This window comes from Pempheris klunzingeri, chromosome 9 (assembly GCF_042242105.1).
Source record: "Pempheris klunzingeri isolate RE-2024b chromosome 9, fPemKlu1.hap1, whole genome shotgun sequence".
Lineage (NCBI taxonomy): Eukaryota > Metazoa > Chordata > Actinopteri > Acropomatiformes > Pempheridae > Pempheris > Pempheris klunzingeri.
The window spans coordinates 24,618,899-24,640,174 of NC_092020.1; the positions used below are offsets into that span (position 1 = coordinate 24,618,899).

The 21,276-nt window shown below is 44.4% G+C and overlaps 1 protein-coding gene across 1 annotated transcript in view; it reads right to left on the reverse strand.

Annotated features, from left to right (window-relative positions):
* fgfrl1a (fibroblast growth factor receptor like 1a) overlaps positions 1-13,260 on the reverse strand; it is a 40,479-nt gene extending 27,219 nt beyond the window's left edge. Inside the window, exons 1-2 of the mRNA XM_070836432.1 lie at positions 13,149-13,260; positions 9,576-9,848 (exon numbers count right to left, since the gene is read on the reverse strand). Coding sequence (XP_070692533.1) covers positions 9,576-9,848; positions 13,149-13,260 — 385 coding nt within the window. The remainder of the gene's footprint in view (positions 1-9,575; positions 9,849-13,148) is intronic.
* Between the last annotated feature and the right edge of the window lie 8,016 nt (positions 13,261-21,276).

A 21,276-nucleotide genomic window follows, 5' to 3' on the forward strand; every position in this document is an offset into this window, starting at 1 on the left:
TGAACACATAGACGATAAAGCTTCTGATAAACAGAACAAGTTTTTCCATGCCTGCTGCGATTTTCTCGTTTGAAACCCGCCTGCCTGCCTGTTGTCTGTGAGGTGAGATTGGAAAAGCCAGATATAACTGCTGGAATCTGGGGGGTGACAAAAGGAGACCGAGGGTGGTGGTGGTGGTGGTGGTGGTGGTGGGGGGGTGAATCTCTCTGAGCACAGTTCGCTCTTCACGTCGTCATTAAGACATCAAAGCGGCTGCAGAAGATACGAGGCTTTTCAGCGCTGACACAAATGCGTTCTTGGGGAGAGAAGCAACAAATGAGAAGAAGAAGAGGAGAGAAAAGAAAAAGAAAGGGCAGAGAGGGAAGAGGAGGAGGAGGAGGAGGAGGAGGAGGGACGCTGCATGTTGAAGAACCAGTCTTTGGCTTTGATGACGGCACAAGAACGAAGCAGACAAAAGTTTCTAAAACTTCAAAAGAAGCCTTTTTGTAGCGCAGGTCCGCTCTCTCTTTCTCCTTCATTCTCCCATTCTTCCCTCTCCCTCCTCTCTTCAAACATGTCTCTGCTAATTGCCAGACCCTGTTCTGCCCTTCGCGGGCTCTCCACTCCTCTCAGGTCTATTCAGCTGGGGGCAGGAGGGTGGGGGGTGGGGGGGTGGGGGGGTCGCTGCAGTGGGAAGGCCTAATAACTCGCTCTGAGTGGGACAAAGGAGCCGCAGGGCCAGCGACAAAATCCGGCCCTAATGAGAAAAGACTCCTTCAACGAACAAGCAGGTCTGTCAATAGACGGGCCTATTATGGAGTTACATGGTGGGGGGGGGCCTAGAGTGTGTGTGTGTGTGTGTGTGTGTGTGTTTTGGCATTTAAGTCTTGGGTGTGTCTTTCTATGTACGTGATGGAGACAAAGTAATAAAGTAAACTAGGGAATGAAATGGAAGAAGATCAAAGAAAGACATAGGAAGGCAGTGTGTGTGTGTGTGTGTGTGTGTGTGTGTGTGTGTGTGTGTGTGTGGCTACCTCCTGAGGGTAACAATAGTGAACAGGACAAATCCTCCAGACCACATAATGGCCACTAAGCTGTCTATTCAGAGGTACACAGTGCCCCTGCTAACTGCTCTGATCAGACACGAACACCGACTCACCCCTCCTCCCTCCCTCCCTCCTTTCCTCCCTCCCTCCCTTCCTCCCTCCTGACTTCTTCTTCTTCTCCTTCTATTGGCATTGCCACCCAATTTTGCTGTATCACTTATATCTAGGAATACCTGAAGAGAAGTTTCAGTATTGTTCAGCTGTAAAATATTCTGCTTTCATTCTCACACCATTATTGGCCAGTTTATTGATCAGAAACGTATCCAACTTTCACATTTCTATATTATTTATATCTGAATTGATCTTTTCCTCTTGGTGATCTGATGTTTGATGAAGTTTTGTTCCTCTCTCTGTCGTGCTCCCTGCCCCCCTCCCACCCCCTTCCTCTTCCTTAATCCCTCTCCTCTTCTTGCACCTTCTCCTCTTTCCTCCCCTCTCCACCTCTTCTTCCTCCCAATCATTTCTGCAGTGTGTGTGTGTGTGTGTGTGTGTGTGTGTGTGCTGATGACCCCTCTGCCGTGAGAATGCAGGGTCCTTGTTGTTGCGTGTGCTGGACCCCGAGTTATGCAGCGAAGGATGCTGAAGCACCTCGTTCCCCTTCAGTTGGAGGCGGGGTGGGGGTTTTGTGTTGGTGCTGTGTGGTTGTTAAGTGGGGTGGACACACACACACACACACACACACACACACACACACACACACACTCGTCCTATAAGCACCACTCTCAGAGCAGTGAGTGTCTCCTTAAGAGGATTTGTTGATGCCTTTCACATGTCTGAACTGTCCTCACTTGGTCACTAGCTCACGTTTCCTCCCTCAGTCGCTTCTTCACTGCTTTCCTCGCTGAAACAGGTTAATTGTGTGATAAAAATGTATTAATCAGGATTAATCACAAGCATCAATCTAGTCGCAGCTTTAAAAATCCCAAGATTTTATTGATTTTCTTTATTTCATGTGATTCTCTGATACTTACTACTACTGCTGCTAATAATAATAGAATTATTTTTAGTAATATGAACAAATGCCTTTTCTTTACTTAACAAAAGAAGCAAAGATTCTCAAATGTTAAATGTTGCTCAGACACAAGCAGCTTTACAAGAACCACAATAACTTTTTTTTTTTTATAACTAGCAAACTTTTGATTTAAATCAGATAATATGTGACGAGAAATTTGACCTATATCTTCTTATTTATATATATAGATATTGTGGGAACCAGTGATTACAGTATAGGTGCAGCACTCCTTCCTTCAGCTCTCTTTTCTCCCCCCTCGCCGACACACTTTCTCTCACCATCATCAATAATTCTCTCTGCCGTTTTCTCCTCACTCCCCCTCTGCTTCGTCCTCCCTCCTTCCCGCTGGACTCACACTGAGGAGTTCTGTCTTATTAAACAAACTGAGAAACCTTAAAGCAGCCAACATCCTCAGATATTCAGTTTCACATAGTTTTACTCCTATTTGGGGACAGAGTGTACTTCATGGTATGAGTAATAAAGCACCTATGTTAAACTGTGCCACATTTGTTACTTATTATACTTATATTTCTAACTCAAAGGATGCCCGCCATGCCAAGACACACACAGAGAAGTAAAGTTACAGCTCATATTAGCTATGGGAGAGTTGCTGTGGCAACCCAGAGTGAAAACACGTTTGCTTTACATTTTGAGAACAGCTGGCAGATGAAATTAAAGGGTAAAATCCAGCCCAAAACAGAATTTAAAAAGGATGGAAGTGAAGGAAGAGACAGAGCGAGGAGGAGTTAGCAGGACAAACTAAAAGACGTCCTGCTATTTCAACCCAAGAATCAATACAAGTAACTTTGCAGATGCTTCTCACTCATGGATGTTCTCCAGGAAGCTGATGTGAACAGATTTCAGGCTTCATTAAAAGACAGTAGCGTTAACATTCTCCAGAATCGTAGAAAACGTGTGCGGTACTTGTGTTTTAGGGTGGATTTCCCCCGCCGAGTGACTCACTGCTCGGGGCCTTGAGAGAAAGGCCCGCTGACTGACAGATGGCATCTAGTACGGAGAATTGAAGTTAAAGCTAGCAGAGGGTATTTAAGGCCCATTAGGGGTCTATGAGAGCTTGACTTGGCATTCAATCACTACATGCAAACTATACTCACACACACACAAATGCACATACACGAGTGTAAATGGAGCATGAAGGAAAGCAGAAGGGGGGGGGGGGGGGGGGGCGACCAACGAGGAGCTGAAAGACGCTGGAGAGAAAAAGACATGTTGTATCGGCTGGTGGAGCAGCAGCAGGAGCAGCACGACCACAGGAGGGTTGTGAAAGAGACACAGAGGAAGGCAGAGTTCAGGAAGAAGAGAGACGACCGAGAGACACAAGTCTGAGAGAGGGAGACGAGGCGTGAGGGAGGAGACGGGTGAGGAGGCGACGCTGTTAATCTATAAACCTTCCAGGGAAAATCACAACTGGGTTTGTTGGTTTTCTTCGACAACACAAATCACTTCCTGTAGGAACCTCGACATTTTGTCGTTTCTCCATGTTCTGGCTGCTAAATGTCTACAATGATCCCCACAGTGGATTTAAAAGTGCCCCACCTCAACCTGTTGGGACACGGAGATCCAAAACTTCCATTATTATCATTTTTTTGTTCTCCACACTTGTTGACGTCTTCAGACTGAAGTCTGGGAAAAAAAAAACTGAGGTTTTCTTCTTTTCTTTCCCCGCGTCTCCGTCCTGTCCACCGTCTTTCCGTCTCTTTGCTGGAAGTGAAACGAGGCAGAACGAGAGGATGTGGGACAGACAGCTGTGAAATGGAGGCCAGGGCCCCTGAGGAGTGTGTGTGTGTGTGTGTGTGTGTGTGTGTGTGTGTGTGTGTGTGTGTGTGTGTGTGTGTGCACATCTGTCCAACCTGAATGTTTTCCTGTCCCGTCTCGTTGATGAGATATAACACGGAAATCTTTGCGAATCTGAGTGTTTTTGACTCGACTCCACAACAAGGTGGAAAACAGCACACACACACTCACACACACACACACACCAGCATGTTTACATCTCTGTTCTCCACTGTGCCACCCTGATTTCCGGAGGAACAGCTTTGCCTCGCCGTGCGGGCGGCACTTTGTTACAACAGGAGGACCACCATGAACCGAGCAGATCTGACGCACAGCAGCACGACATGACTGCAGCAGTGGAAACAGACAAATGGAAGCAGGTGAACCAGGTGCAGCAGCCAGTGCTACAACTAAGGATTGTTTTCTCTACTTTCTCTGTCAATCGATCAGTTGTTTGGGCTGCAAAATGTCCGAAAACGGTGAAAAGTGTCGATCAATGTTTCCCAAAGCCCAAAGAGATTCAGTTAGCTGTCGTAGAGGAAAGATTCACATTTAGGAAGCAAGAATCAGTCAAGCTGATTAATTGAAATACTTGAATAGTTGACAACTAATTGATTAATTTACTAATTGTTGCAGCTCTAATTGGAAAGTTATTTTCCCTTCACTCCTGTTTCCTGTTCGTCTGCATTGGTCCAAAAACAGTTCGTACACAAAACAAAGTTTGATAAATGCATCAAATACATTTTCAAACACATGAAAATGAAAGAAATAAGCGATAAACATTATAACCAACACACTAAAATACCTACAGCGGTCAGAAGCAGCAGCAGCAGATGAGTCTTTACTGTAAAACAGATGCATTTACTGTCTTATCAGTATTGATAACTTTTGATTTAATGAAGAGCTCTTGTATGTTTGACTGAAACAACAGTGAGGAGGGAAAGAAACTTCTGGCCTGGATTCTGGGCTCTCTGGGCTTGTTCGAGAGGAGGGGGGGGGTAAACCACGCGATGATTTCTGGGATCCATTTTAAAATAACGTCTTTTTCATGTTCTGTGAGTCATGATTGAGACCCCCCACCCCAAAAAACCCCCCAAGTGAGGCCTCAAACCCTCAACTGAACCCCAAGCGAGCGGTTCCTGCTGCTCCACGCTCGCTCCATCCATTTTTCTGCCATTACAGTTAGAAAGTGGTGTGTGTAACCTGAGCAGAGGAATATGGTGGTAAAAAACACTAAATACACACACACACACACACACACACACACACACATATACACACACATATACACACAAGCAGAAAAATACAGCATAGACAGGCACAGCTGCCCGGGTGTGTTTGTATGTAGGTGGGTGAGGGTGTGTGTGTGAAAGAGACCGAGTTATTTGAGATTGTTTTTTAGGCACTGTGCAATCACACACACACACACACACACACACACACACACACACACACACACACACAATGACTCATACCAATTAGACTGCAAACCTTGGCCACCTCTACATCCTCTCTCCAGACGAGGCACCAGATATCTCAATTAAAAACTACGAAATGTGAGAAGACAAAAACAGAGGAGGCATCAGGATGGAGGAACCGAGGGATAAAGATGATGTTGGGCTGCAACCCGATCTGATGCGTTAGCGTTTTGGCTGGCGGACAGCTGCAGTCTCACACACGCGCTCCAGTTAAACGGAGACAGAATAAACCTGAATGAAGTGCGATTTGCTTACAAAGAACTGGCTGCTCGCTCTTGAAATACCAGCAGACTGAAGCAACAGTTTGAGATCATTTAGTCCTGCATGCAGCATCATGACATGCAGGACTGAGCTGATGTCAGTCTGCATTAAGGAATAATAGGCTGTAGTTGAATTTAGCAGCGTTAGTGGATTAATCCTGACGTGAAAGCGAAGAGCTTAATTTGCCAAAACAGAATGGTTTTTCTTGTAGAATCCTGTTTTGGGTATATTTTTCCCCATTTGTCTCGTTTAATCTGGCGCTCCCATTTTTCCGCTTGATGAAGATAAAACACGCGTAAGTTAATCTATTTAAACCCGTTTAAACACGTCTAAGTTTGATGTCTTTCTCTGCCTCGCTTTCCTCTTTGTTCTCCAATTATGACCAGATGTCAGCTGCGATGGCTGAGCTCCTAAATCACCACAAGTCATCACAGCGCTTTCCAATGAATGAACACCGACAGGCAAACATGCACTCACAACAACAACTCAAACAAAAGTGAGCTTTTTTTTTTTTTAAAATCAAAACTCAAAAGCTGTATTTTCATGTTCATTTGCAGAATCAACACACACACACACACACACACACACACACACACGACTCCAAACCGCTTCCTTCCTTCCCTCTTACGCATGGCTTCCCAACTCTGTTCGAGACACGCTCCCATTGTCATCACATCTGGTTTGAACTATAAATTTTCTATCATTCATTCTTCAGGGAGGAGGGAAACAATTTCAGAATTTCATATGAGCGAGTTGGAGAGACGGACAGCGGAGACAAAGAGGGAGAGTCAGGACAGAGAATGGGAGGAAGAAATGAGAGCTCTCCTGGCACGCCGCTTTCTGAAGGACATTTGAGGTTTGCCGAGTAGGAACATTTATTTTTTTCTCAGTTTCACCTTACTGGTGGTCCCATAAATCTGCACACACCAACGCATATGTACACACACACACACACACAGCCACTCAGATAAACAAGCACGTATACACACACACACACACATAAAGGCTATTTACTCATGCAAACATTTGCCAACCTACACACAATAAAAGAACAAACACTCCAAGAATCTTCTAATTTCCCCCGCCAACAAAAGCCTGCCTTCACTAAATGCCCCTCCATCACTTCCAGCCACTGGGCAGCCGTACAGTGGACGTTTTACGGCAATCAAATGCTATTACGTCCGGGAAAAATGGGAAACTGTGAAAATATTGATACAAATTAAAACGTGGTCGGAGGAAAACGAGCCAGTCGACTGAGGCGGGAGGAATGAGGGCTGAGATTGAGTGCTAATAGGAAAAAGGTGTTAAAGATACTTTGGGTTAGAAATTGAGAGGGAGAGACAATAAGACACAGGTGTGGGCTCATTACTGTGAAACGGAGCGGCCGTAGAATAATTACTGCAGGACCACACAGGAGAGGGGAGGGGAGGGGAGGGAGGAGACCTGAATCGGCAAAGAGGAAAACCAAACGACAGGATCTTCACTGTCATCGAGCTGACGGACGCAGGCCATCACTTCTTAGACACACGCAAGTGCACCCGTGCTTCCATTCATTCCCCCCGTGCTTTGAACATCATTGGCTATGCAGATTGTTCCAGCTATGAAAACACTGCTTTCCACGCTAACTGCGTCTCTGAGGAGATGCTGCGGCATGATTCCTGGCTTGAGTTACAAGGAGGGGTCATCTCTGAAGGTCGGCCTGGTGGAGCGCCAAGTATCTCTGGCTACCATTTGTGTAATATGCAAACGCAGTGACGTTCGCTTGACCAGCGAGTCGGCTTTTCACGTTTGGTGACGCTTTTCTTGATTGGGATATGATTTCTTTTACCTTGTGCAAAATGTGTGGGGTCGTTTGTTGTGTGGCAGCTGTTTTGATGCTTTGGATCGTATCCCACACTCTTCTAGGTGTCACTTTAGACTCCAGGAAGTATTTCATTGCTGGGAAGATGTTTGTTGTTTTACGCAGAAGAAAGGAGCAAATATTTTTGAAATCGGTGCCACGTGATCAGAGAAAACAGAAACAGGCCTACAATGACCAGAATGCATTGAGCCGCTATCCTCCGCTTGACTGTGGCGGCCTCCCTTAAAGTATCCCTTCTCACTCAAGTTGGACAAAAAGTTCAATTTAAGGACAAGAAGTGTGACTTTTCTTCAGCTACACCTTCATGGTGAAGGTGCATAAAACAGGCTACAACTACGTCTAATTCTGAAAGAAGGTTTCTGTCTATGATCACAGGTTTGGGTGACGTCACTGTAGGTGGTCTTCTGTCTCACGTTTTCACAAACTTTAATGACAAACTCCTGCATGGGGTTCGTCTGATGCATTGTCTCTGAGTCATGTGTGTGTGTGTGTGTGTGTGTGTGTGTGAGAAAGTGAATGAAAGGCACAGTGAATGAGATTGAGCAAATGAGGGAGGGGGAGAGGGAGAGAGAGAGAGAGAGAGAGAGAGAGAGAGAGAGAGAGAGGCAGCAGCTGCCGCTGAGGTCATCCAGGCAGACAGCTGCTGCCCCCCCACCCCTCGCCCTGCTGCCCTCTGTGTGCCAGCTCGCCTTTGAAGTTCAGGTCAAGACTGATACAGCTTTTTATCACATACCGATAAAGATTACTGGAGAATAAAAGGATATTATTTACTGCCAATGTGGCAATTTATTGAAAAAATGTGCACTCACTGCTAGGACTGGACAGAAACAGAAAATGTGATTAGAGGGAGTGAGCTGTTCCATTAATGCTGTTTATGTGATGATATCTATGGCTATTGTGGGTATTGCTGCATCTATAAGAGGTCAAATATACTTTCTTTTATAACTTTAGAACTCTCACAAATCATTAACTATCAAAAACATCGTAACAGTTTTATGACTTTAGAACTTTATTGGTTTGTTTTAAGATTCCCACTTTGCAGATTCTACATTTTCACTGATGCATCTTCAAATTTCAACAATTATTTTGTACCAGTCATTAGAATACGGAAAATATCGGCTGGCAATATCTGTATCGGGGCATTTTACTCGAGCCCGTCTTTGAAGTGCTGATGCTTGGCAGGGAGGGAGATGGTTTAGTCGGATCCTCTGCAACCTGACACACACACACACACACAGACCGAATGGCATGCAGACAAACACATGGAATGATGCACGCACACAGAGGGGTGTGCAGCACGCAGACACACACTGACTTGCATGTGTAAATGTGCACTGACACACTGTCCTCCCTCCTGGTATTTTGTTTACATGGACAGGAGTTGAGGGAAGCAACTATTTGAGTCTCAGTATGGAAAGAAACGTCGTCGGAGTCCTGCAGGGTGACAGACTACAGCTAGCTCAGAGTTTGTGCCAATGAGATAAACACATGAAGATACACACACACACACACACACACACACACACACACACACACACACACACGCGCACGATGCAAAGATGGAAGATTATTATGTGGAGGAAAAAAAAAACAGAACAATGTGTCTTTTATAGAGACATCAATGTGGAGACACACACACAGACGTGACATATCATACTACACTGACGCAACGTCCTCCACACAAACTTCTTTAATAAAAGTCTCCTTCATAATCATATAGGGACACACAAGCACAACAATTGTGGTCACACACACACACACACACACACACAGGCATAAAAACAAAAGCTTGTGTTTCATTGTCTGAAGAACTAAGCAGGCTTGATTACTGCATAATGGCCCCACAGACCTAACCAGGGTAATTATCCCCACAGCAGAGCCACTGAGAGCGAGGACGCACGGCAAGTAACATCATCATAAAGACAACAACAACAAAAAACAACTAAAGACTGACACATCGTGTGTAATGAAGAGGAGAAGACGCGAGTGTGTGTCAGACTACATGCAAACTTAAATTAACAAGAAGAAAGCAAGAGAGGATTAGAGAGATACAAGAGTAAAATCTGCTGCTACGAACCACTTACCGATGACGATGAGCGTGTAGTTGATGTTGACGCTGCCGAACCCGTTGGTGGCCTTACAGATGTAGGTCCCCGCGTCGTCGGTCTCCACCTCCTTGATGCGCAGAGCGTGCTGTAACACCCTGAACCGCGTCCAGCCGCTGTGGATGTTGCGGCCATCTTTGGTCCACATGATGAGCGGCGGGGGGTCGCCCTCCACGGGGCAGGGCAGCTTCATGGTGCGCCCCAGCCGGATGCTCTGCCGGTGGACCACCCGCTCTGACACCCTGGGTGGACCTGAAGGGGAGGAAGGGATAAACACACATTAACATCTCCATTAACATGTGAAGATTTATGACAGAGAATGTGAAGAAGACAGTAGTGCAATGATGCTGGAATAAATGTTGACCTATGCAAAGTTCTAGTTAACTCATCTAATTTGAATTATCTAATCAGATAACTACAAAAAAATGTAAATAACCAGGTTATCCATGCTAATGACAGCCTGTACTCACATTACACAGGCTATATAGGACTCTTATTTAGTGATTAATCTAATCATTTTCTTTCAGATTAATAGTTTTGTCTATGAAATGCCAAAAAAAAAAGTGAAAATATGCCCATCAACTCCTCCCAAAGTCCAAAGTAGCCTCTTTAAGTGTCTTGTTTCGTCTGACCAACAGTCCAAAACCTTAAAATTATTCCGTTTACGATAATTTATGGCAAAGAAAAGCAGAAAATTTTCAATTTGTAGAAGTTTGCAACCAGAGAATGAGCATTTTTCACTATTTTTGCTTGACAAATGACTGCAAGTTGATTATTTCAGCCTATAATACTACTCATGGATAATCTGGACATGCCCACAGCCAGATTAAAATGAGTGGTTTCACAAAGTGACAGCATCAAACACAGGAGGCATTTTAAAGAGGAGAAGCCGTGTCAGCAGGTTTAGACTTGAGAAGCGATCAGGACTTCTTGGTTTTCACCGCTATTCCCACAGCCAGAGCAGCCTCCAGATATGGCATGTGGAATTATCCTTTAACAGTTAAGATGTTTATAATGGCTTCGCTAAAACACTGGCATTTCAACACAGACGACAATAGAATCCCCAGAGAGAAAACACAAAGCCAAGCCAACATCAGCTGAAATGTTGCGTTGAGACATAAAATCAGGCGTGACCTTGACCGCTCAGTAGCCGCTCGGCTGTGAAACTGCACACTACAACAACAGACGGGGTGAAGGAGCAGGCCTGACTGACTGAGTGGGAACGGTGGGAGGAAATTAGAGGGTTATGGAGAGAATTGGGAGGAGGGGGGGGGCGATGGAGAGAACAAATAGGGGTTAAGAATGAGGAGAAAGAGAGGAAGGAAGGTAAGGAGAGAGGAAGGGAGGAAGAGAAGGGAATGAGGGAGGATGGAATTCAGGGGAGTGAGGGCGGGCAGAGAAAGGGCTTGATATACGGCCGGTTAGGAGAGCAGTACAAAGAAATACAAACAGGAAGATAAAGGGATGGAAGCAGGAGGGATGTAGGAGTTAGCAAAGGTTCAGTGCTTGCTGTATATCTCTTTTTACTCCTTCTGGGTTAAAACAATAGCCTCCAAATATAGTAGTAAAAACACATAGTGGGCCACCATGCAGCCAACAAAGTGTCCTGACAGACTACAAAAGGCAATTGTATGGAAAACCATCAGACAACAAGCCACTGCAGGTCAGGTCCTGTAGTTTAGGAGCCACTTAAAGGAACAATGGAGGCTTATCTGGAGGAACACTCTGATAAAGACCAGAGACACATGTAAACACACCTTAAACATCAACACTGGAGGTGGGTTTCATTCATTGCTCCTTTTGTCTGATACTTTCTTATCACAGGGAGTTTACACAGCCTGGTGCCAGATACAGTGTGTGGAGACAGGAGGGATGTGGTCACAGAGGAAGAATAGGTGGTCCTAGTGAATAAAGAGTTAAACCAGTCTACCCAGGCCCAAGATTAGTGTCACCAATTCAGTTTTAAACCAAACGTGACACAAGGTCACAGTCTCCCCGTCAGTTCCTGACTGATGGCGCTCTATTTCCTATATTCTATTTGTTATTTGATATCTCTCTTGGCTTAAAACGGGACCTGAGAACATAATTTCGTACCTCCCCATGTGTAAACGTGTTAGTATGACAAATAAAGTTCCTTGAATCCTTGAATAATGGCTGTTTTTGTAAAATATCATGATGTCACAGTGAAGCCGACCTTTTGGATCTAAAACGGCAGCACTTTCATCCTATTAGACATTTGTGTGAAATGTTGTCAAAAGCAACGTGTGAATTCTTAGTTATGGCCAAAAACCTGTGACGTCACAGAGAGGTCGACCTCTGAGACGTTGTGTTCACGGGAACGGGATGGATGAACGTCATGCTCTCTTGAAACACAGCTTTGTCACTACAGAGACATCTGACTTGGCGAGACTTGAGCTTTCTGAAGACGAGGGAGATACGTCAAGGCTTTTGATCAATTATTTATTATGTTCGCCGACCTAATTTCATAATGAATTTAGGTGAAAATAGATCTATTTATGTTGTGTAAACCGTAAGTAGGTCCTCTTTTAAATGTGATGGATGTTTACAATGGAAACTTTGGGGGATAAGAACCAAGAAGGCTTAATATCAACTCGCCACACTTAAGTTTCAAGGGTTTGTTTAAAAGGTTTGTCTGATTGCTTCAGCGATGTTGCCACATTTCCAGACCGTATTATTACCAAGAGGAGCAATGACAAAGACCCAGGATGTCTTATGGAGGAGTGAAAGACTGCTTTTCCAAAGAAAACTCAGTAGCATGTACCGATGTGTATTAAACTGGGTGAGCAGCCTGAAGCATGTTTCTGCAGCCTTCCCACACCGCCTCAACCTTCATGAGATCCTGAGAGAAAGACTTCACATCGTCGGTGAGCGGAGAGCAGCTGTCAAGCGTCAGCAGAACAAAACAAGGATCTTGATTTATTCCCCCAGTGAGCAGCTGTATGTGCAGGGGATGAATAAGGTGAAGTGTACATGGAGCTGATTATATGAAGGAGGGCAGTTACAGTGGGCTCCGAGCATTTGCTGTCACGAGGGGCTGTTGTTTTAACAGGGGAGCAGGGGGTGGGACACAATGATGGATGGATGGAGGTGAAATGTGTGAAAAAGACATTAGTCACACGGAGGTATTCACAGGAGCCTCTCCTCCCTCCCTCCCTCCCTGTCCTCCTCCCTCCTCCTCGTTCCTGGACGGGGAGTGTGTTCGTTCAGCTGCATGGCTTTCTCATCAGGGACCCGACAGCTCACTTTTTTCTCTACCTCGATTTCTTTCTCTTATCTCACTCTCTCTTTTCTATACACTATACACCTCCCTCTTCTCTTACTTGGACTCCTGCTCCTTCCTTTCTCTCGCCTACATGTCTCACTTCCACTCTCTTCTACATATTCCTTCCTCTCTCCCTATAAACTGTCTCTTTAATGTACCTATTTTTTCCTCTCTCTATTTATTTCTTCTTCTCTTTTTCCCTCCAACAGATTGAAATCTCATTCCCCTGAACTCTTACCACTCCCCGGCTACCTCGCTTTTTTTTTTGCCCTTAACCCCTCGCTTTCCCTTCCTGCCCTCTCTCTTCCCCGTCATCACCATTTTCCTCTCTCTCTCCATTTTGCTCTCGTACTCCCTCCTGCTCTCTCTTTTCTCTTTCATCACGCTCAATCACACCATCCTCTTTGTTCAGCGCCGTATCTCTTCTCTCTCTCTCTCTCTCTGGTGTGATTTACTGCTCTCCTGCCTTTTTCAGATGCACACACACACAAAACTTTCCCAGTTTCTTCCCCAGAGGATCACAGGAGCAGGACCTCTAACTGAACCTCTCAACTTTCGACAGTTAACCTCTCCTCCATCTCCCTCCTCTGCCTCCCCCTTTCCCCTCCCCTCCCCTCTCCTCTCCTCCCTGATGAAGGGAACACAGACCAGCAGCCTTCCTTCCCCTTCTCATCGCGGTCCTCCTCCTCCTCCTCCTCCTCCTCCTCTTCCACGGCCCATGACCGAAGTAAAGTCTTTTTAAATCTGTCTCCAGGGGTGAAACTGTAGCAAGTAAAAAAGCTATTCTTCTCTTTCACGAGACACAGGGGCAGAGTGTGTGTGTGTGTGTGTGTGTGTGAGGAGTCATCTTTAATATCTGTGTGCTGCTGAATGGTAGTTTCCCCGTGAGAAAAGGGCTGTACATATTCTAGAAAGTCAAATAATGCTGATTACACTCTGTGTCTCGTTGTGCGTGTGCATCTGTGTCTGTGCATCAACTATTTATGAAGCCTTGTGTTTGTGTGTGTGTGTGTGGGGGGGGGGTGAAAAGAAAATTGGAGGCCGGTAAAGCTTCGCTCTGTTTAGTCCATTTGAGGTTCAGGGTGCTCCCTTGACTCCCCACGACGGTCCAAAGCACCTTGAAGATTGTTTGTCTGCCTCCAAACACACACTGTGCACACCCATGTACTTTCCCCGTGTACGAAGCGAGTGTGTAGGTAGGCTAGATGTGCAGGAAAACACGTCACACACACACACACACACTACTCCCACAGAGGCAGAACCTTCCAGCTCACATCCTCTGCATGTGAGGAGTCTGAAAGCCAAATAAAGCAACGCAGAGATCGGCTCATACATTCTGTTCTTTTACTGATTACTCCCAAAACAACTGTAAATGCAATGCTTGAGCTCCGTCATGGAAGAGTTTGTGGGAAATACACGATCCCAAGAGTTGGGTGAGAGGGATGAAACCATTATCACATCTGTCTGTTCGATATGAAGCATTCATACTTTAAAGCAGGGGAAACATCTTTTAATATGATTTCTAGTGGGCATCCAAGGCAATGACATCTTGGGGAAGTGTAAGGATTTAAAAATATGTGTATCATGTGCTAGTGTTAAGATTTGAGTTCGACCTTCCCAGCTTGAAAAAGCTCAGGGTTAGCTCATGTCTAGTCTAGTCCACACTCGTGTATTGACATCAATGTGGTTTAGTCTGATCACGTCTAGGCCAAAGGTACAGTCTGGTTCGGCTCAGTCTGCTCTAACGTGGTCGTGTCAAAGTTACAGATGAGGTTTTGGAGATTTGTCTGGCTCTGTCTCGTCTCGATTTATCTACAGGCATCAATTCTGATAATAGTTGTCACTCTCAAGTTGCTTTAGCCAACAAACAGTCCGAGTGCACCTTTGCATGCTAACATTAGCAGATCGAACAGTAGAGTTTAGCATGAATTCAGTCTTAGTGTGTTTTCTTTGGTTCTCTCTTCTACATAATTCTTTGAAAATCGCTGCCGGCTAATTTCTGAGAACAGACTCAGACTCACTAATGCCTTTTACAGACATTTCCATGAGTGAAACTTTCTTATCTGAACAACAATCAATGCCATAACTGGCTAACAAAGCAGTTAGATTGAGAACTATAAATGCTTTCCCTCCATCAGAGGAACACAGCTGAGGTTTTCTTGAAGAAGTTAGAAAATAATTTTTAGAATTGGTGAAAAAATACCTGCTAATTTAGTCATTTTTGTGCTGCATATTTTGGCAGCGTGTGACAGCTGGGACTGCCCTTTACGTTTTGGTTTGGGATCAAGAGTTCTGCCTTTAATGCCCTTAAAGTTCCTCCGGTCTTAGAGTCATATGGGTCTGCAGAGTCCAACACAGCGTTGTTGTTGGCAGAGAAGTGAGACTGGAGTGAGAGGGGAGAGCTGAGGAATGCTTTTGATGGAGAGCACTTAACAGCGGGACACAGCGTTGATGTACTGCGCAAGGTAGAGGTGTGTGTGCGTTTCTGTGTGTGTGTGTGTGTGTGTGCATGCTGAACTACACTGTGTGTTGAGCACAGAAAGACAAATGGGTCCTGAAGAGGTCATCATTATCATGGGGTCAGTTATAAAAGTAACATTTACCTGTTTCTTTCTCTCTTGTAATTCTAACTGAGCCCAGACTTTCTAAAAAGGCACGAGGTTTATCCCTTAACAATGTGCTTCAATGAGAATTTGTGTGTGCACGACTCAAATTACCCCAATACCTGTAAGACCACTATTTACGCAACGCTTTCGGTGAAACCCTGTAATCTCCTGCCGTTTTGTTTTTTTGTATCTGAATTCTCTTTACGAGCCTGAATCTTGTTATCTGACTGAAACGGAAAGAGTCTCCGTCTGTCTGCTCTTTCGATTTTCTCGACAGTCGCTCATCGGATCGACTTCACACTTGGCGGCCGTGTTGCCGAGGACCAGATGAAGCTGAATGAGTGAGTGTGCTGAGAGGGAACCCCTACATAACTGCTTTCTGTCGCTCGCAGCACAGTACATTCAAGAACAGATGAAGAAAGAGAGACCGGAGAGACTCTCAAACATTTCAAACATCAGTGATGTTACTTTCTAAATGACATCTTTTATCCCTGGAAATAGCCTGGTCCCAAACAGTTAGCTGTTTGCAATGACCAGGTTATAGTCCACGGATCAAATGTTTGCGTCTATGCTGGGGGACGTGACTTCATCAGGGGCAGGTTATGTTGCTCCGGACACAAGGAAACACTGCAGCTTTCTCAAGAACGGCTCATACAAACCTCACACAGAGGTCTTGTAGTCACATCAATGCTCTCTAAAGTGATTATGACCAGTGAGATTGCTCGTAGTGCAACACCACATTAGTTACAGTTTACTGTTTAACTGCCTGCCAACACTGACAGATTTAACCCAACAAAAACTGTCTTCCTCTAGTTCACTTACACACACACACACACACACACACACACACTTAAACACTTTCAGGTCTTTCTTTCTTTGGCCCGAGGCAACAGGCTGACTGATGGGTACACATTAAGTTGTCTTCTTTAGGTGCACAAACACTTTCTCATCCTGCCCCAGTCACTTCCACTTCAACAATAGGTCAACTGCTGCTTATTACTCTGTTCTGACAGTTAACACCAGGCCCGAGGCTGGGGAGGACAGACCGACATCACTGCTGCGTGACACACACACACACACACACACACACACACACACACACACACACACACACACACGCGCGAACACAAAACCTAAGACTTACACTTGTCTCTCCTGCACACACTCACCACCAAAAGAAAAACACACCGCAGCCAGAAAAACTGAGGAATCTGCTGAGTGGTTGGTTCGGCAACCCGATCCCCCGAGCAGCTCACACCATCGGCTTTCAGGGATCGCACACACATAAAGCTGGAGAACTTTCTGCATCCATTTGCTTTAATCAGATATTTTATGGCCTTATAATAATCTCAGACCTTTCTCTCCTCTTTTACTCTCTCCATCTGCACCTTTCTTTCTACCTCTTTTTTTCCCGCTCTGCTCCTTTCACCACAGCTTTCCTAATAGCTGGTTATATTGTTCCACCTTTTTCCTGCTCTGCTGCTGCACCTGTCTGCTTCTCACCACTGTTATTCAGGAGAAACCCAGCAAACAAGGAGCTGCGTTAGAAAAACTTGATTGTTTAAGCCTCATTTAGACACACAGACAGGGTCCTAAACGGCCTCCCGACATGAAAGTGTGAAAATGGTGTAAAATTGCCATATAGTCACGCTTTTCCTTCCAAAAACAAAGACCAGTGTTGAAATTTCATGTTAGAAAAGGTTCAAAATCACTTTTTCCTGTTGGATTTATTCTTGGCAAGAGCAATAAATTTGCTCCATTTAAACGTCAAACTGAAAAAAAGTTCTGAGTCATTCTTTTAATGACACACCCCACCAAATGAACACAGGAGAGGAGAGTTATGGAAACCATTCATTTGACTAACTGAGGGAAAGAGAAAAGGTTTTAATGAGACGTGTGGAAACAACGTTTACATTTGAATGAAGACTGTTAACTGTTAATATGTTGATTTATTATTGTGTCACTATAGAAGAATGGTTTTTTATGACTTATGACTTAAAGCTCAGTATTTCTTGTGGGAAAATAGCTGCAGTGCAAATGCAGTAGTTTTACAGAGAACATATAGTGACTGACTGAAAGAAGGATCCAGACTATCTTAAAATACTTATCATAAAATGCTCTTCCAGCTATTTGTCTCCAGAGAGAGGACGAGGCAAACAAATGGCCTGTTTCTACGCAGACCAACGTTTCTGTTTCTCACAAAGTAACGCTGACAGCAGGACTCTTATGAACAGCAGAGTGTCACTGATGCTGGTGCACTAGTGGTGATGCACTTTACATTAACCTCATTAACATTGTGTAGTTTCTCTCATTGTCAGAAGGGGGAGACGGAAGGTTTAAATACAAATATTTTTATTTTCAAAAGTCAAATTCGTAAAAAAAAAAATGTTAAAGCAACCTGTGAAACCTGCAGTCAAAGGCCCAAAAACAAACACTGCGGTAGTTTTGTCTCATAAAGGGAAGACAGAGGATACTAAAACATGGGAAAAGTGGGAACGGAGCTTAGAGGAAACCGAGAGAGAACATAAAGTTCTGAAAACCACCGAGAACCTGAGGGCGGTTTGAACCTAGAGCATTCTTTTAAAGCTTATAAAGGGCTTTACAGAAACCACATCATGCTCAGTATGCACTGGTGTGAGTGTGTGTGTGTGTGTGTGTAATAACAACTTGGGCCCATTATATAAATGCAGATTAAGGGAAGTTAGGCAAGAAATATAAGGAAAATAATGTGTGAAAGACGCACTCACACGCTATTACACACACACACACACCTATAAGAGATGGAGTCGGGGGGGATAAAGAGAAAAGACTTGATCCACACAAACTAACATTTGAGGATCTGCAGGTAAACTGCAGACTGGACAAGAAACTGACATTTTACTGACGACCGTGGATAAAAAACAGAATATACTTTGCTTCCTGTAACAGTAGAACATTTTCACATCCTGTCAGACAAAGAGATAAAAAAAAGACAGAAAGAAAAGACTGACGGCGTTACAGACATCCTCAACGCTCCATTAACACCTTGCAGTCAAGACTTGTTGAAAACTGATCTGGAAATTGCTCGTGAACGAAGACACAAAAGGATGTTTTCTCTGCGTCTCTGTGACGAAAGGTGAATTAGATGTTACACAGTTTGACAGTGAACATATTAAAACGGCTCCACAACATCCATGCCGACGAGGTTTGTGTTACATCACAGATCAAGTTATCTATCCACTGTCTGTACCTCAGCTCTCTGACGCATGCAGCATAAGCTCGATGTAGAAATAAAGAGAGCACTGACATTCCTGGTTTATTTATTTTAAAGCTTTTGCAAGTCTTAGTGCCGCTTTGGTCAGATAATAGATCATCCAGAGAAATTCAGACGATCACCTTTTATCTCATTAAACAAAAGGGACGGAGAAGACGGAAGAGAAAGTGAAAGAAAAAGGTGAGCAGGTAAAAACAGGACAAGCAGGCCAGCTGGGGCTGAAAGTAGGCCAAAGGCCAGAGGTATTACTCCATCACAGTGTGTGTGTGTGTGTGTGTGTGTGTGTGTGTGCATCATTCCTGGCTGGTCAGTGTATGGACGCTGAGGACTGGGTTTAATTTTAGGGCAAAATAAGATCGGAGACAGACGGGGAGCAGACACTCTGATCCAGAGCCAATTACCAAGAAGCATGGCGGCACTACCTTCATCCTGAATGTTTAAGCAATAAATATTTCCCAGAAATAAGCAAAGAAACATGGAACTTTTTAAAGAAATGAATGCGGGCGTCCGACAGCGACATTATTGCTTCAGAGAATCTAGTTATGGTTTATAAGAAGCTACAAAAGATGTGAAAAACACCTATTTCTAGTTATAAAACACGTGACACGTGACATGAGGAAGTGGGGAGGAGCACAATGTCCCATTCTGTGTAGTAGAGCAGATAAAACTAAACACTCACTAAACAGCTGTTTATGAACACTAGCCGACCTTCATCGTGGATGTGAGGAATCCGAGGTCGAGTCAATTTACTGATTCTGTCACTGTCAGGTTACAGCAGCGGACGCATGTTAGCGGCGACCCCGTGAACCACAGGGCCATTAAACACGCCCTCTGTGGTGAACGACACTCAGCTATACTGTTCTCCTCAAACAGACGCGGTTAATACGTCCGTTTGTACAGCGAGTTTTACTGTGTGTGTGTCTGCAGAGTGCCTCGTGCCTTAGAGATAAGGCAAGACAGAGCTGCTGCAAGATAAGACTCATGAGTGTGTGTGAACTGCTTGTATGTGCGTGAGAGAGAGAGTGTGTGTGTGTGTGTGTGTGTGTGTGTGTGTGTGTGTGTCAGGCAAACCGGTGTCCTCGACCTGACTTTTATCAGCATTTTGGAGGCAGACACTGTTACTTATTAACAGTGCAGTAATAACACACACACACACTAGCACAGCCTGCTTTAGTGATAAAGAGCTGATATTTGCTGTAAGGGAGCCTTTCATATTGACATAACACATATAAAGAGAGAGAGAGTCTTATAAACATCTCAATAGGTGGATTTGGCTTCATAGGAGTTAAATAATTGCAGATAAGAGTGCTGCAGTCAAGTAGGTGACCCTGGAAACTAAAGACACTGTGTGGTTTCCAACAAGTAATTAGATCCTGTGCAAAACTAATGTACTTAGCAGTTCAGGTAATTTATTCTAATGTAGACTTGCACTTCTGGAGGTTTAACCTGTTTTCAACAGGAGCATTTCTGGCTTTATATTATGTAAGAAGACTGAGCTCTACAATCTGTGTAGCATGTTTCAAAACCAGGATTACAAAGTGCTTCATAATTAGAAAAAACAGGCAATAAAAGCATTTGTTATAACGAACACAAGCAGGAAGAACAGAGGAAACACACTCGAGCTGCATGTGATAATTCAGGATTCCTCCTTTCTTCTTCTTCTTCTTCTTCTTCCTCCTCCTGTATTTTCTTCTCCTCCTCCTCCTCCACCTGTGTGTTTCTGGTTCACTGGGTGGGGAGTCAGACATTCCAAGCATGCACATAGCGCACACACACACACACCTACACACACATAACACAACACACACACACACACACTCGTGCCCCCCTCCCACATTCCACACCAATCCTCAGCCGTGACTAAGTCCATTTGTTCAGCTAGGGTCACTGTCTCATCGCAGCTCACTGTGTGTGTGTGTGTGTGTGTGTGTGTGACAGAGAGGGGATTAGGTGTGTGTGTGTGTGTGTGTGTGTGAGTGTGTGTGATTGCATGTGCTTAACCTATATCTCTTTCGTTCTAATCTCTCCATCTTGATTGACATCTAAATGTCCTAAAACTGCAAAATGAAGAAGAGAAACATCCGGATGAAAAAGCAACGATCCTGCTGACGTCTTAAAACCTTTTATCGTTTAGTGTTTCATCATCAGTGCACCGACTTCGTCTACGTCTCTGTTCCACACTGACATTTCGGGCTGAACCTGCACACTTACGTCATGTCTGTGAAGATTCTCAGTCATCCAGGTCATAAAAGTTCCTGAGGAGTCAACTGGACTTGTTGAAGGTACTTGAAGACGTTTCGCCTTTTGGACTACAGACAAGGAAACTTCTTCATTTAGGAAACATCATTTATTTAAGGTGGTCAGTTTTCACTCCACTTGTACTAACGCAGACAGTAAGCTGTCTGAAGCACTGAATGAGTGATGACGAAACACATCTTGGGAAACAAGTTGAAAAACTGAACACTTTCCCATCGGCAGTTATGTTTCTTAACACAAGCTTTGCTGTGTGAATAATCCGATGAGCAGAAAACGTTGTTC